The 17,093-nt window shown below is 46.5% G+C and overlaps 2 protein-coding genes across 2 annotated transcripts in view; both read left to right on the forward strand.

Annotated features, from left to right (window-relative positions):
- Nucleotides 1–4,053, forward strand: part of LOC308131231 (BCL-6 corepressor-like) — a 35,271-nt gene extending 31,218 nt beyond the window's left edge. The window contains 3 exon segments of the mRNA XM_080497879.1: nt 2,294–2,371; nt 2,588–2,747; nt 2,843–4,053. Of these exon segments, the coding sequence (XP_080354005.1) occupies nt 2,294–2,371; nt 2,588–2,747; nt 2,843–3,173 (569 nt within the window). The 3' untranslated portion in view covers nt 3,174–4,053.
- A 5,756-nt stretch (nt 4,054–9,809) lies between these two features.
- Nucleotides 9,810–16,769, forward strand: atp6ap2 (ATPase H+ transporting accessory protein 2). The gene is made up of 9 exons (XM_080498514.1): nt 9,810–9,918; nt 12,077–12,207; nt 12,530–12,658; nt 12,740–12,835; nt 12,912–13,049; nt 13,268–13,321; nt 13,396–13,545; nt 13,645–13,764; nt 15,957–16,769. The coding sequence occupies exons 1-9, from the start codon at nt 9,843–9,845 to the stop codon at nt 16,149–16,151; spliced, it is 1,089 nt and encodes a 362-aa protein (XP_080354640.1). The 5' UTR covers nt 9,810–9,842; the 3' UTR covers nt 16,152–16,769.
- The last annotated feature ends 324 nt before the right edge of the window (nt 16,770–17,093 follow it).

Raw genomic sequence — 17,093 nt, forward strand, 5'->3', positions numbered from 1 at the left:
CCCTGCAGCCAGCTGTTTAATATTACCTGAGCGCCCCCCCACCCCACGCCCCCCTACACCCCCCCCCCCCCCACCTCCCCCGTTTGCCCTCACCTCCCACCGCTGCTTTATTAATCGCTCTACAATGTGCCTAACGACTATTATAATTTTTATAGAATCTTAAACTCAGTCTGCCTGTTTATTCACTTCATTCCTTTTTTTAAGTTCAATTATCACTTAATATGTTTATATATATATATATATATATATATATATATATATATATATATATATATATATATATATATTCCCAGTATTGTAGTGAGCATGACACGCTATTATAGTCCTACGTATCGCCAACAAGAAACAGCAACTATAGCCTAAGATTACAGCTGGTAGCTGTTTGTATTTGAGTTTTAATTGTGCGTTCTGAGTAGGTGGGAAGTGAGAAAGGTACCACTTCCATGTGGGAAAAGTACACGAGTGTAGTCTGGGAATGCAGACTGGGAAGATCCCGGTGGTGAGGTTTGTAAACACGGCGTCGCGCGTCGTCGGCATGTGAGCCATGTAGTCTGTAATAAACAAACATCATCGAGGTGAAGTTTCCCTCCCGTCTTTGTGCAGTCGGTGGTATTTCCTCTGCAGTAGAAGTGGTTGGTGTCAATAATAGGGTTTATGATGGAAGTCGTGCAGATTTCTGCAGGTTCTTGCAATTTTACCAACTGGGAAACTGGGATTTTACCAGTTGGTGTCTTTCGGATGTTCCTAGATATATGGATACGTCACTTTTTTTTTTTAAACTATTTGTTTTGGGGTGCTACAACTGGCCTTTTCATCACAAATTTTGGTTTAAAAAAAAAAAAGAAGAAGACATTTAACGAGATGAAATCTGTCCTATAGCGGAACAAAGCGTGGAAAACGAGCAGGTGGCTGAGTGAAGTTTGCACGTATAGACACTTGGTTTTCTTTGTGCTTCCACGGGCGACGACGGCATCGTTTATCCGTTTATCTGCAGATTTTCCAAGGGCTGACTTGTTTTGTTCCTCCTTTTCTTGTGACGCTCCCGACTGGGAAGCAGGACTCTCCCCAGGTGGAATCTTTCGGAATGCATCATTTGTCCTTGTTGGTGTTTTTGTGTTTCGACACGTTTACTTCATATATCGTCGTGCTTTTAATCACTTCCGGCCGATAATTGGGGTTCAGACGACTGCCTCAGTGTTAAAACTTGACTTGTTTCATGTTGTCATATGGAAACTTCCCCACGGCCGCCGTTTTTTTTAGTTTCGTGTTATTAGTCACTCATGTTGCTGGGGTTTTTTTTGGTTTTTAGTATCTGTTATTGAATCACCGTTTTAATCCCCCTTTTGTTCCTTATTATGATTGATAAAACAATTTGGGTGGCTAACCAGATCAAATCTGTCCCGCGAGAAGGGCGGTGAGAAACTGTGGTGGGAACAGGTGGCTCGGGGAGATTCACACGTAAGCGGCGGGAAGCGCGGTGGGGGGATTTTTCGAGAGCGTGGATGAGCGGATCGATGGCGGGCGGGGGGAGGGGAGGGAGGGAGGGGAGAGAGGGAGGGAGGGAGGGCGAGCGAGCGGAGAGAAAATGAGCGAGAGCGAGCGATTGCTGCCCTCCCTCCACCTGGTCCCACTCATCTGGAGGCCGTTAATCCCTCCAAACACACGCCAGACGCCCCACGCCTCAGCGCTGGCACAAAGCCCAGCTCTCACTCTGCGAGTGTGTGTGTGTGTGTGTGTGTGTGTATGCGTGCGCGCGTGTGTGTGCGAGCGCGCACGCCGAACACACACTCTGCTCTCGCTGTGTGCTTATCCAGCTCCCTCTGCTTGTTTGTCTCCAGCCCGCTCTGTGTGTGTGTGTGTGTGCGTGTGCGTGTGCGCGCGCGCGTGTGTGTGTGTGTGTGTGTGTGTGTGTGTGTGTGTGTGTGTGTGTGTGTGTGTGTGTTGTTTGATTCCTGGCAGCCGTCTGTAGCCCCGCTCTGAACTGAGCCAGCTCTAACCCAGCGGAGACAGTCGCTCTCCTCCCCCGTGGTCGAGCCGCCGGCCCCTGACCGCCGGCCCCCCCTCCCCCTTCCTTCCTTCCCTCCCTCCCTCCCTCCCTCCCTCCCTCCAAAACATTTGCTCTGTTTGTTTCTCTCCTGACACTCCCCCTCCCCCTCCTCCTCCCCCCCCTTTTCCCTCTCTTGAGCCATTTTTCTGCCGTAGTCTCCAAGGGCGATTGTATTTGCGCGGCCGCCCGTCCCCGGGGCTCCGGCTCTTGAATAACCGGCTCCGCTCCTCTCCTTCCCCTCCATAGATTATTTCGCTGACCTTCAGGGCCGCTCGGATGACGACCCGGGGCTTTATTGGGAATTCTATGGCAGCTCCGTGTGTGGTGAGTACTGATCAGCACTCTGCGCGTGTCCTTTACTGCTTACCAAGTGTTTATTTTTAAACACCGCCGGCGTCGGCAGCGCCGGGGCTCCGAGGCGAGGCGAGGCGAGGCCGCTCCGCCTCGTAATGTTGACGTCCGCGGAAAATTATTCATGTGTGCTGTTTGTTTTTCTTTCTTTTTTTTTTCCGCTCCCCCCCCCCCCCCCTCCCCCCTCAGAGTCCAGCGAAGAGGGTGGCGTCTACGACATCCTGGCAGACCCCCCGGGTCCGGAGGAGGAGGAGGAGGAGGAGGACGACAAACGGGAGGTGTTCGAGTTCGAGTTCTCGGACCGCCCTCTGCTGCCTTGCTACAACATCCAGGTGTCCCTCTCCCAGGGGTGAGCGCCGATCCCACAGAGCCCGGCGTCGCGCTCCCGTCGCGCCTCTTGTCGGTCCTCACTCCTCTTCTCCCCCCACCCCTCCCCCCCCTCAGGCCGAGGAACTGGCTGCTGCTGTCCGACGTGCTGCGCCGGCTGCGCCTGTCGCCCCGCGGCTTCCGGCAGACCTTCCCCCACATGGAGGTGGTGACGGTGGCGGAGGCCGAGTTCTACCGCCAGGCGTCCCTGTCGCAGCTCTTCTCCTGCCCGGAGGAGCTGGAGGGCTTCCAGCCCGACAGCAAGGAGCTGCTGGACCTGGTGGAGGACAGCGCCGAGCTGGCCGCCCTGCTGGGCTCCACGCTGGAGTGTCTGGACGACCGCTGGGACCGGCCGGGGGAGCGGATGAAGGACAAGATCAGGGCCGCTGGCAAGCTGGGCTCCTCCTGACACCCCCCCCCCCCCCCCCCCCCCCAACTTGACTCTCTGACCTTGAATCCTCATCGACTGCAGTTCGCTTCAGAAACAAGCCGGGGTCGTGACGATTTGCCTTAGCCCGACCTTTTAGTCCCTGGTGCACTGTACAGACCGACTGACCTGCTGGCGCAAACATTTCCCTCCGCTAACAGAGGACCATCGCATCTGTGGCTCCGTAGACTTAATAATGGTCTTATTTTTATAAATTAATATATGTATAAATAAATAGACAAATCCACACACACATCTATATATATATATATATATATATATAAATATAAATATCTAAATATATAATATCTAGAGGGTTTTTTGCTCACGACTCCGCTCCGAAAGTTTTTTGTATGGAAACACTGAAACGTGTCGATCTGAAGGAGTGTGTGAGCGCATGTGTGTAGCTGTACAGGATAGTACCGAAGCCGTGCTATTGAATGTGTTATTTGTGTTTATAGGAAGCACACAATGTCCTGTTTTGTTTGGGTTTTTTTAACCCCCCCCCTCCTCAGACTTTAGTGCTCGCTTGAGCCTCAGGGGCTACTTTGTTGTGTGTGTGTTTTTTTTTTTTAGTTTTTGCTTCCTGTTAAAAGTCTGTAATTTAACTTGCAAAAAAACAAAACAAAGAAAAAGACCCCAAATTGTTTGTATAATAAAGTTTTAAGATAATGTTGATATTCACTCTTCGGCACAGAGCTTGTACATAACAGGGAGGCTACTGCAGTAAAGTAATTTTTTGGTGTGTTCATTTTTTTTGTTTTTTTTTTGTTTTAACTTTGTAATTAAAATATCTCATAATTTGTATTTATATTTTACAAAAAGACGTTGCTTTAAAATAAATATACAAACTGCAAGATGAGCTGTGCCTCCTGTCCTCATTATGTCATTTATGAATTAATTAAGAGCGGTTTTGATGGCTTCCCTGTCAGATTCAATCTTCCTAAACTAATTACTTCTCCGCGCGAGGCGGAGAACCTGCACGGTGCTCCAGTGCCATCTTGTGGCTCTTTTCGGTAGTGTAGGGTGTCGCGAGATTTATTGCTGCGTCCCTGACAGAACAGCCTTCCTCCTGTCCCTGAGCGCCCCCATGTGGTCAAACCTGGCAACGACATCTCATTAAGAAGCGCTTGGGTCTTTCCACTGGGAAGGACAGACGTCCAGTGGTTCAGGGTCGAGGGGTTAAAAGAAAAATGATTAATTAATTCTGTCAAGAGCTTAGTATTTATTTGAGCGACCATGAACGCATCGTCATTATCATCAGATGAACGTCTCAAGTGAAAATATAGACATTTGTTGTGTCCTGAGCGTCTGTTTAAAAAGTTTCTGAAAATGCAACTTTCTAAAAAAAAAGGCACACAACGTGCAGCTTTATAAAAAATTTAAAAAAGCTCTAGCTCTCTATACGTAAACGGGACATAACGAAACTCTTGTGGAACGCTGCTACTGGAGCAGTTGTGTCTCCAGAAAACCCAGGGTGTCCCGACTCCCAGCGTTCTCCTGGTGTTGCTCGTTTTATTGTTGAGGGTCACGGTAATAATCTGGTGACCCCACATCCTGGTGACCCCACACTCTGGTGACCCCACACCCTGGTGACCCCACATCCTGGTGACCTCACATCCTGGTGACCTCACATCCTGGTGACCCCACATCCTGGTGACCCCACACTCTGGTGACCCCACATCCTGGTGACCCCACATCCTGGTGACCTCACATCCTGGTGACCCCACATCCTGCTGACCCCACACTCTGGTGACCCCACATCCTGGTGACCCCACATCCTGGTGACCTCACATCCTGGTGACCCCACATCCTGGTGACCCCACCCTCTGGTGACCCCACATCCTGGTGAGCCCAAATCCTGGTGAGTCCACACCCTGGTGACCCCACATCCTGGTGACCACACTCTGGTGACCCCACATCCTGGTGACCCCACATCCTGGTGACCCCACATCCTGGTGACCCCACACTCTGGTGACCCCACACTCTGGTGACTCCACATCCTGGTGAGTCCACACTCTGGTGACCCCACATCCTGGTGACCCCACATCCTGGTGACCCCACCCTCTGGTGACCCCAGATCCTGGTGAGCCCAAATCCTGGTGAGTCCACACCCTGGTGACCCCACATCCTGGTGACCACACTCTGGTGACCCCACATCCTGGTGACCCCACATCCTGGTGACCCCACATCCTGGTGACCACACTCTGGTGACCCCACATCCTGGTGACCCCACATCCTGGTGACCCCACATCCTGGTGACCCCACCCTCTGGTGACCCCAGATCCTGGTGAGCCCAAATCCTGGTGAGTCCACACCCTGGTGACCCCACATCCTGGTGACCACACTCTGGTGACCCCACATCCTGGTGACCCCACATCCTGGTGACCCCACCCTCTGGTGACCCCACATCCTGGTGAGCCCAAATCCTGGTGAGTCCACACCCTGGTGACCCCACATCCTGGCGACCCCACATCCTGGTGACCTCACTCTGGTGACCCCACATCCTGGTGACCCCACATCCTGGTGACCACACTCTGGTGACCCCACATCCTGGTGACCCGACGCTCTGGTGACCCCACATCCCGGTGACCCGACGCTCTGGTGACCCCACATCCTCATGACCGCACACTCTGGTGACCCCACATCCTGGTGACCCGACACCCTGGTGACCCCGCTATTATTATTATTATTATTATTATTATTCAGCAGTGTCAGGCCGGTACTCGTCTCCCCATTCGGTTCACGTTTCAGATGTCTGCGTGGTTCTTGTGATGCACGTTGTGATCTGCAGAGGACGGCGCTCAGTCTGCTTTTAAAGTCCAGCAGTATTATTAGTATTATTATACTGAATGCTTTTCTCAAATTATATATGAAGGGGTGCAATTACCTGCGTTCCCCAGAAAGAGGGTCTTCGTACCCCCCCACCCTGTGGTTTCCTCACATCACGGCTGCGACTGACGTACGTGAGGTAATTATGTAAAATGTCATAGCAGGAGGTTTTCCTGTCGCGTCCATCTGAAGCTATTAACAAACTTGAATTTCTTCATTTCTCTTCTCTTTGTTTGAAAAAAAAATATATGAGTTTGAAACCTATTTTATTCAAACAAACATTTACTTACTCTGTGTGATTTTTTCTTTCAATATGACCACACGTGTAGAGATTGTTGACTTTTATCTGTCGTCCCTCTTCCCTCCTCCCTCCATCATAACAAATCTTCCTTTTAGGGTTTAACATGGACTCATTTGTCCGTGATCTTCATTCTTCATCACATTGTTTCCAGAGACAGACGGGCTTTTTTGTTTTTGTTTTTTAAAATTTTAAATGTTGTCAATGGAAGGTGTTCTACTAGAAATGGTTGTTTGGAATTAGTTTCACATTGATTTGAGCATCATTTGATGTTTGTGTTTTTAGAACTTCGTTCTCTTCTCTTGCTGCTCATAACTGCAGTTTTACTGAAACACGTCAATGACATTTAATCTGCTCTGCTTTCCAGCAACGATTTGACAAAAAAAATCATTTCCTTTTTCCAATAGAATATTAGACATTGAGACTATTTAGCTCCATATTTCCAGGACTAACTGTTCAGGCTGTGGCGTGTCTTTATACTTTCCTTTGTTTACTTTTGTTGACTCGTTTTCACTTCATGCTTTCTGGTGTGTTTGTCTTTATGTTTGATTCCTTGTTCTTAATGTCTGTCTTCCCCTCTTGTCCTCCTTCTCTCCTCTTCTCCTCTTGTCCTCCTTTCCTCCTCCTGGCCTCCTCTCCTCTTGTCCTCCTGTCCTCCTCTTCTCCTCTTGTCCTCCTATCCTTCTCCTGTCCTCTTCATGTCCTCCTCTTCTTCTTCTGTCCTCCTGTCCTCCTCCTGGCCTCTTGTCATTCTCCTGTCCTCATCCTGTCATCTTCCTGTCCTCCTCCTGTCCTCCTCCTGTCCTAATCTTGTCCTCCTGTCCTCATTCTGTCCTCCTCCTCTCCTCTTGTTCTCCTCCTGTCCTCCTCCTATCCACTTGTCCTCCTGTCCTCTTCTCCTCCCATCCTCCTCCTCTCCTCTTGTTCTCCTCCTGTCCTCCTCCTGTCCTCCTCCTCTCCTCTTGTCCTCCGCCTGTCCTCCTCTCCTCTTGTTCTCCTCATGTCCTCCTCTCATCCTCCTCTCCTCTTCTCCTCCTATCCTCCTCATGTCCTCTTCCTGTCCTCCTCCTGTCCTCCTCCTGTCCTCTTCCTCTTGTTCTCCTGTCCACCTCATGTCCTCCTCTTCTCCTCCTGTCCTCCCGTCCTCCTGTCCTCCTCCTGTACTTTTCCTGTCCTCCTCCTGGCCTCTTGTCTTTCTCCTGTCCTCATCCTGTACTCCTCATTTCCTCATCTTGTCCTCCTCCTGTCCTCATGTCCTCCTCCTTGCCTCCTCTCCTGTCTTCCTCCTCTCCTGTCCTCCTCCTCTCCTCTTGTCCTCCTCCTGTCCCCCTCCTGTCCTCCACTCCTCCTATCCTCTTCCTGCCTTCCTCCTGTCCTCCTCGTCTCCTCTTGTCCCCCTGTCCTCCTCCTGTCCTCTTGTCCTCCTGTACTTTTCCTGTCCTTCTCCTGGCCTCTTGTCTTTCTCCTGTCTTCCTCTTGTCCTTTTCCTGTTCTTCTCCTGTCATCCTGTCCTCCTGTCCTCTTCCTGTCCTCCTGTCTTCTTCCTCTCCTGTCCTCCTCCTGTCCCCATGTCCTCCTCCTCATCTCTACTTTTGTTTTTATTCCACCTTTGGAGAAATATTCATTTTTTCCTTTTCATCATTAAATCTCCATTTTGTTCTGGTCTCTTGTTTGCGGCTCCTTCCTGCAGGTGAACCAGCAGTGAAGGAAGTATTATTGTAGTTGTTGGCGAGCAGAAAGTCCTCACTTCTTAGTTACACCCCTTTATAAGTAAAGTCAAACTTTTCACACATCTTATATTTTCATTAAGACGGATTTATACATTTCGGAATGCTGTGAGGAAATGAGTATTCTGAGTGCCACGGTTACAATTACTGAGGTTTATTTTCCTTTTTGTCCTGCTGTTAACTTTAGCTGCAGCATCGTCCAGTGAGGGGAAGCTCTGTTAATCTTCCGTCAAACTCCACTTTCCTGCTGCGGGGAGTGTTTTATCCACACCGCCTGCACACATTCCTCCAGGAAGCTGAGGGATCAGCAGGGTCAGCTGACCTTCGTGACGTCGGCCTGCTGCTGGACGTGTGCTTGACATTGACCACAGTTCTTTCGTTGCCTCTTCGCTTCATTGTCATTAATTCATTAAATCTGTTTTTATTCCAGCATCCAAGGTCTGGAGCAAAGAAAGGATGGAACTCAATTAGAGTGAATGGGTTATTATTGTGACAGCAGTGACTCTTCAGCATGTGTCTATTAGTGACATTACAGCTTGTAAGGAACAAATGACACAAAACTCACATTTCTCTATTGTTGGTTATTTCTACTTTTATGAGTATATATATATATATTTTCCAATAGTGTAATTACACACATAAAGATTTTATTTCTCCATAGTTTCCACAGTCCATTAATTTATTACTAATAGATGTATAGTGAGCAGACACTGGGCAACACAATGAATGAATGAATAAATGATGAGAAATTAAAAAGGGAATATTCTGGACACCTCCCTCACTATTTACTGTGAAGTAGTCTGATAGTTGGATGAATAACAAACTCTAAATAACGGTCTTTTGTACTTCTATATGGAATTAAAAAGAACTTGTTTCGTCATGTCATTAAAGGTATTTTTCGCCTTTTGGACTGTTAATTTCTTCCACAAGGAGTTTATCTGATCAAGGACGGGTGTGATTGTATATCTGACACTAACTACGTTGTTGGCTGTTCACACTCTTCAAAGACTCAATGTTGAACCAGAATGAGAATGTAAGAACACTACATAAGAAATATATACTGAACACAAGAGTACTGTGGTAATACTTTGGTTCCTTTGAAATCACGAGTCATGACTGAATACTTTCACAATTTTAAATGATATGTTCATCTTTAGAAATATCTTTTACATGCAACTTGTGAATTGAATATCTACTATTGGCAAAGCAATAAATGCTGACTAAAATTATCTCATACTTTGAGTGTTTTGGAGTTTTGTTATTGAGTTTTAATGAGTGTTTTTTTGTTTGTTTTACTTTTATTTGTAATTGAACAGATTTTGTAGCAGTAGTAATACTATTTCCACTTGTGTGCCCACAGTATTGATTTGATAATTTCTCTGTGATGGCGCAAATATTGAAAATTGAAGTTTGAAATACTGACTAAAGATTACATATTCCGTTTCAGTCCTGTCTCTTATTATTATTATCATTATTGTATGGATGTTGGATGACAGTACTTTTTAACTTTTACATTTTATTGTGCCTCAAATTTAAGTCATTCGTTTGAATTAATGATAAACTCAAATCTTAAGTAATCAGTTGAAGCAATTATTCCAAACATTTCTGAAAATTTCCTTCAACATTTGAAGCGGTGATAACGATTGCGATAAACTGGAACAGAGATAATACTCTGAGTGAAGATGGACATCGGGCAGTAGAGTCCTGTAGGGGTAACCCATCACAATTCTTCCCAGGTTTCTTTGCGGCTCCGTGACGTCAGGTCAGCTGACCGCTGCTGCATGAAGGAGAAAGATGTCGCTGACTAGCTGTCGAAGGATGGAGGCTGTCTTTTCTGTCGCGTTCGTCCTCTGTTTCGTGCTCACAACCGGTAAGATACGCGTATAAGTTAAAATTAGCCGTTTGGGGTTTTACAAAAAAAATGTTTTGTGTCTTATGTTTCAGTCTCTCGGGTGCGTGCAGGGTGTTTTGTTTAATGACGGGGCGCTAAAGCTAGCCCGCCGTTAGCTTAGCCGCTCAGCTGACATCTCGCGAATTCCTTAGCTCTTCCGCTTATCGAGTGAACATCTTTAAAGTCAGTTATAACAATTGTTTATAACGCCTCTGGTCTGTGCGATCAATCGGTGTGGGGTTCCGACATCTGCCGAGGTTATAATAATCTAACTCGGGTTCAGCACGTTCGCCTCCCAAATGCTAAAAGCTAAAACCGTGAAGGTGTGTTTCTGCCTCGGTCAACAAAGCTGTCAAGTTCTTATTAAAGATGGGAGAAACGCTAGTTTTCTCCATGATTCAGAGCCTCCTGTGCAGTCATGTGACGGGCTGCTTCCTCTTTTAATGTTCATGCTCAGCGCTGTCACGAGATCCAGCCGTCATTCCTCTGTGGCGGTGGAGGATTCTCTCCCTGCTGCTTCTCCTCCCTTCCACACAGTCCAACAGTCTAGTGACCACGAGCTTTCACATTGCAGAGACAGAAATCACACTTCCTGTCTTTCCAGAGGTTTAAACCCCATCAGTATGAAACCCATTGAGATACATATAAGACATCACTCCAGCTACTCATTGTATCGTGACAAAAGCACTGTCTGATGTCACAACCTGCTTTTCCCTCGTTGGATCTGATCGTTTTAACTTCGAAATGGTGCTCTGCAACTCTGCATTTGTTTTAAAATGAACACAACAGACACCCTGCAGAATCTGACATGAAAACAGCCACTTAACATGAGCTGATTATCCCCCTAAAGTGCCAAATCATTAACTTTCTTCTTAAATTTTGTATGTTGTTATTATTATTAGGTTGATAGAATCTGACAAAAGGCTTCAAGACTCCTCACTCCTTTAGCATCTTTGCAAAAGTCCAGTCCTGATTGTGCCACAGACACATTCCTGCCACTTCAACACACGTTTAAGAGGAAAGAACATTTTTAACTCCACGTATTTACTAATGGGAAACAACTCCAGACGGGCTGGATGCCTTGTTGTCTCTTGTCAATGTGTAATGACTGTTCTCCTCAAGTAATGTGTTTAGTTTTGATAATTTTATCAAATAATAGCTGAAAACACTTAATTGTTTTCTGTATTGCTGATATTTATTCTTCTCATTTTTCACACTTCAATAAGAATAATAATTCTATAATTATTTATATAACACTTTCCACAAAGTTTTTTTTCCCTCTGGGCTTCACTTAAAAAAATGGATCAATAATCATCAAGACAAATAAAAAAACATAAAAGACAATAAAGAGCCAAGAAATCAATAAATATAACTTAAAAGAGCAGTGTTTTTCTAAAGTAGACCTCAGCGTGTGATTTAAAACATCAAAGTACAATTCGGACAACAAACGCTGAATATAGTACTATTAGAAACAGGTTTTATGAATAGTTTGAATAAAAAACATAACAAGCTTGATGTTCAGATCTGAGAAAAAGTTGTGATCATGTTGGTCTTTAATGTTTATTGTGTGCAGAGTTTCTAAACACGTATACGTCTATGTTTCCTTATTTGTTTCAGAAGTTGACTGAAAATGTTACAACCAAACAAAACAGGAAGCAGAACTTTGTCTGGCTCACATACTGTCTTGTCCAGGTTTTATTTATTTATTTTTTGTGCAGGAGTGCTTAAAGACTGGAAAAGAAAAGTTACAAGTTCACCACACAGCAAATTCTTGCGACAAGCAAAGTCAGGGTTTCAAACGCGAGCATCAATAAGTTAGGAAGACCCTTGGTACCCTCCGCTCTCGGAAAAGAAATGATCAGCAAATCTGCGACTTTAAAGAGATCGGTTAGGATTTATTTGTCACTTTTATGCTTCACATAAAAACACAATAACGTTTCTCTCTGGTATTAAAATATACATCACGAACTGTCTATCAGTGAAGATATGGAGGGGAATAAAGTAAACTGTTTAAAAATTATCCGATAGAGAACCATAAAAGAAAGGAAGCAAATTAGCGGTTGTGTGGTGAAACTGAGGGGTTGCTGAGGTGTTTCTTTTAAAGGACGCGTGTTTCCTCCATTTGTCTTCGTCCCAGGCGTCCATGGAGACGGCCTGACGGTCCTCCAGGCGCCAGAGTTCGTCTCCTTCCAGAAAGGCGACTGGCCTGTTTCTGGAGAGAAGATCCCCGACCTGGTGGCTCTGACCATGGGCTTCTCCGTTCAAGAGGTGCTTTGTTTCTCTGTCTTTTCCATAGAAGCAAAAACAATAACAAATGTAATAACAATCCAACTCTATGAATGTCAGTGTACTCCCATTGTTAACGATTGTAGCATGTTGTTCTCTGGGCACATGTGTGTGTGGTTTCATTACAAAAAACAACCAACAGCGCCCACTAGTGGCCCAACGTGAAAACTATCATTTTCAGTGTTCCTACCGTTTCTGTGTAAAAGAGCAGCGTTTCCAAAACTTTGCCGCGTGAACGTAAAAGTTGCTAAAACGTCCTGAAGGTTGGATCCCAGCGTCGCTCACAGTTGTTCTTCCCGCCCAGGACCTGTCGTGGCCCGGCCTGCAGGCTGGCCCGCTGTTCCAGAGGCCTCGGGCCAACGTGCTGGTGGTGGTGAGGGGGGCCGGGAGCCTGGCCCTGCCTCAGAGTGTGGCCTCCTACCCCCTGGAGAACGTGAGTCGCACCGTTCTCGCGCATCGGATGCACGTCGGCTGCAGTACTTAATTTGCGCGCTGCTTATCTCCTCTCCTCCAGCCGGTCCCCTTCACCATGGACAGCGTTGCAGAGACCGTCCACTCTCTGTTTGCCGAGGACACGCCTGTGGTGCTGCAGCTGGCGCCCAGCGAGGAGGTACTATAGCTAACCCAGTAAGACCAAGGAGAAGTCGCCGTGTTTCTATGAGTGACCGGCCTGTCGCCTCCCACAGAGGCTGTACATGCTCGGCAAGGCCAACGCTGTGTTTGAGGACTTGCCGGTCACCCTGCAGCAGATCCGTGCCCGTCTGTCCCAGGACGGCTCGGTGCTGGGCTCGCTCCCGCTCAACTCGCTCAGCAGGAACGCAGAGGTGAGTCACTCCTGATGGTATTAAACCTCAGCTCATTGCTGCATCGCCTGCAAATGAGAACTTTTCATCAAGCGTCACTGGACATTTCTTAAAAATGTCAAACTGAAGAGAAAAATTGGATTTTAACAGTCAATACAGAAACAAGCTCCATAACACCCCAAGAGTGGCCAGAACGTTGTGTTCTTGTTATCTTGACTTTCATTCTTTTGCTTCTTAAGGCCGATTTGCTTTTCCTGTCCGAGGTCCAGGTCCTGCACGACATCGCCGCTCTGGTAAGTCATCTGGTTTGACTCAAGCCAATGATTCCTCTATGGAGTCTGACTTGGCCGCCTGTGTCTCTCTGCAGCTGCAGAGGCACCGACATCTGGCCAAAGACCACTCGCCTGACCTGTACTCCCTGGAGCTGTCCGGCCTGGAGGAGCTGAGCCGACTGTACGGCGAGGACTCCCCTCAGTACCGCGACGCCACGGCCATCTTGGCTTCCGTCCTTCAGAAGGTAGCTCTGAGCTCCGGACGTCTGATCAACCCCCCCGTCCCCCCGCCCCCTCCGTCTGCAGCGTCCAGATTGTAACAGCATGCCTGCTTCTCGTCACAGTTCGGGGAGGACGTGTATGGTCTCTATGGTAACAGCGCCGTGGTGGAGGTCGTCACAGTGAAGACCTTCGAAGCTCCTTTGACCAGGAAGTCCCGCTCCATCCTGCAGTCCAGACAAGCTGTAAGTCTGCCTGCACTTGTCATTGAAGTGTTTTTCACTTCACTTCCAGGAGCTAAATATCATCACTCAAGAAGAAGAAACTACTACATGTGTCATTTTTGCAGTGAAATCTCCAATTCTGTAGAAAAATAGAAGTATTCTACCTTCAGCCACCAGGTGGCAGTGTTGTGATCTGAGTCTGAAAGTCCAAGGTGCAACACTTTGGAACAAATTATTCAACCATGGATTCATCAATTATATATATATATATATATATATATATATATATATATATATATATATATTTGTTTAAGCCCTGTTTCCACCTCATTGGGATTTCCACCACAAGAATTGTGGATTTTACTGAAACAACCGCTCCAAAGGTTGATGCTTTTCCGCCCTCCGTTGGGGTGCTCCACTTCCGGTGTGTGTGACGGGATGCAGAGTGGCGATTGGACTCGGACCACATCCACGTACGCTGCGCCGGGACCCCGGCGTGTCTGTCTGCACTCTCGTCCCCAATGTAGAAGTTGCAGCTGTCACATCGCTGGCGTCGCGCTGTGGCACCGGCGCCGACTGGCTTTGTGCTGCCGGAGTGGCTCCAGTGTCACGTCGCCGGGACCGGCCGGCTGGAAACAACACAGAAGTTGCAGCTGCAGCTCTGTGGCTGCAAAAAAACAAAAAACAAACAACGAGTGCAAAGCGGAGGACGTCAACGACACCAACAGAGGATTCAGAGGTCCAAGTCTGCTGAGATTACTGTTGCGTCATCACATATCTGCGGAGCTCTAAACCCCGCCCACTTTTTAACCTACTTTCTGTGGTGGAAATACAAGAGATTTGGCTGCGGCTACACTTTGCCGTACCACTCCGTCCCATCCCTGCACTTTTTGTGCGGTGGAAACGGGGCTTAACGGTGTGCTTGGGCTTTAAAAAGCACACGTCTGCTTCACTTTGAATCTTCTGTGAAGAGTGTTTCTGATTCTTCTTCTGCAAGCTTCAGTCTGTCAATCCAATCACTTCTCATGGTTCAGGACGATTGGGTGAAATTTGACAGGCTGCCGTTGGTCATCCTCGGTACCTTTGATCGACTGCAGCTGAGTCTCTGCGGATCACAGCAGCAGCTCTCGTCTCTCCACACGAAGCAGAGTTAATGTTCTTCACTCCATCAGATGGAGATTATTGCTCAGGTCAGATGCGAGGCTCTCGGTGAGACATTCGCTGGTAACCTGAAGCAATTTGGGCTCAATGCTGCAACAAGAGCAAAATACCAACTCCGCAGAGGTGTGAGTCTCCGCACTGCGGAGGTGACGATTGAAGCTTGTTATCAGTGAAACAACATAATATATCAATGTGATCAATAAAATACAAATATCAAATAAATAATACAAATATCAGTGTTATCAATAAAATAACATAATGTAAAGCTTAACGTTAAAGATGGCAGATTTTGTTTGGGTGAGATCCTTTAAGGTTTTTTTTTTTATTTAGTCGTGAGAAAGTATTTGTAGTCACACTAGGAGGATATAAACACTGTGTCTTATACCAAAGTTTATAAAATCCATGTTGCACACGTGTTGGGGATGGGCATCGAATTCAGTACTTTTATAGATACTGACCAAATTCCTGTGGTACTATCGAGTATCGATTCACATAAATTCGAACGGTACCATGTTTCGGTAGCTTAAATACACTCTTGTGACCGTGGCAGTGGAAGAGTAGGCGGTTTTCCGAGCCGGACTTGAACGCAGCATTGCAGGATGACATCAGCAGCAGGTTACGGTTGCTGTATTGCCCGAGGTGAAGTGAAAGGCCACCGGTGGGAATACGTCTAATCTGAAGAAGTTCCTGGTTCAGCACGAGACGTTTCTCCAGGCTGAAGAGATTCTCATTTGTTTTGTTATTTCCCCTCCATGGAGCCTCGATGTTTCCAGAGCGGAAAGAAACAGGACTAGGAGGACGTGGAGCTTTTGATTAGTGCTCCATTAACAAAAACCATTGGACAAAGTTGTGAAACGATCTTTGATCAGTCAGTGCAGATTGACTCAAAAATGATGATTAACACCTTTTATCATTAGTATTTACAGTGCCGTTAACTTCTATTAATTTCAAATGCAGTCTGTCCATTTTCTTTGTTTTTATGCTCTGATCATTCTATCAGACCCTGGGTTGTAAAATGTGTGTGGTTGTTGTGTTTTCTTTCTTCTCCCCAGACTAACACGGGCAGCCCCTACAACCTGGCCTACAAGTACAACTTCCAGTATGCTGTGATCTTCAACATCGTGCTGTGGCTGATGATCGGCCTCGCCCTCGCCGTCATCGCCATCGCCTACAACCTGTGGAACATGGACCCGGGCTACGACAGCATCATCTACAGGATGACCAACCAGAAGATCAGGATGGACTGAGTCCCACCCTCCCGACACTCCCCGTTAGATTCCTGTAGTGGATGTTTTGTTTTGTGTGAGATCTTGTGAAGAAAAACGACTGCCGGCTTGACGGGAGGGCGGGAACTGAGTCTTTGTTTACATCTCCCCTAAAAACCAGATTTCTTCACGTCGGTGTCGCTCTCTGTGTATACACTGAACCCATTCAGGCATCTTCCCGTCAGCGTCGCAGCTTCCATCATTCCTTATAAGCCGAACTTACTCTCTCTGTATTGTTTGTTTGCCCTGGTGATTGCAACTGTATTTTTATTTAAAAGATGGAAAAAAAAAAAAGCTATTGTGATGTTGTGAAAGAATGAGGATCGTCTGGTTTCTTTGTGAAATTGTTGTGCTTGTTTTTGAGGCTGTTTTAACTTAAATGAAATCTATGTGTATATATTGAACATACAAATGCAGCTGTACGAGAAACTGCTGTTATGAAAAAAACAGAAAACGTCCATTGCTTCTGTTCCAGATGAAAAACGTGTTATGGATCACATAAATACTTGGTTGTAATGTTGAATATTAAGAAGGAATAAATATAAATTGAAGCTCTGTAAATTGCAATAAACGCCTGATAATAAATTATTACATGGTTCACCCTCATTTGTGTTCATTCTTCTGTAACGTTTCCTCGTAAGATCTAGAAAGGTTTTTATTTTGTAGTTCTGTACAATAAAAAACCAAGACTAACTTTACATGTCCACACTTTTAACAGATCTGTGATGAAGCGATCACACCTCTTTCCTGGTAATACAGTTTGCATGAAAAAGGGGAAAGCATAATGATTTATCTTGCCCAAATTGGGATACCTGAAATCAAAGTGAGCTGTATTGTGGTCTCAGGAATGACTTTGACATCTCTGATCGACTCCTTGCCAGTTTTTAAAAGAGAAGGTTTAGTGATACTCACACTGAAACTGAA

The sequence above is a fragment of the Blennius ocellaris genome (assembly GCF_963422515.1).
Source record: "Blennius ocellaris genome assembly, chromosome: 6".
Lineage (NCBI taxonomy): Eukaryota > Metazoa > Chordata > Actinopteri > Blenniiformes > Blenniidae > Blennius > Blennius ocellaris.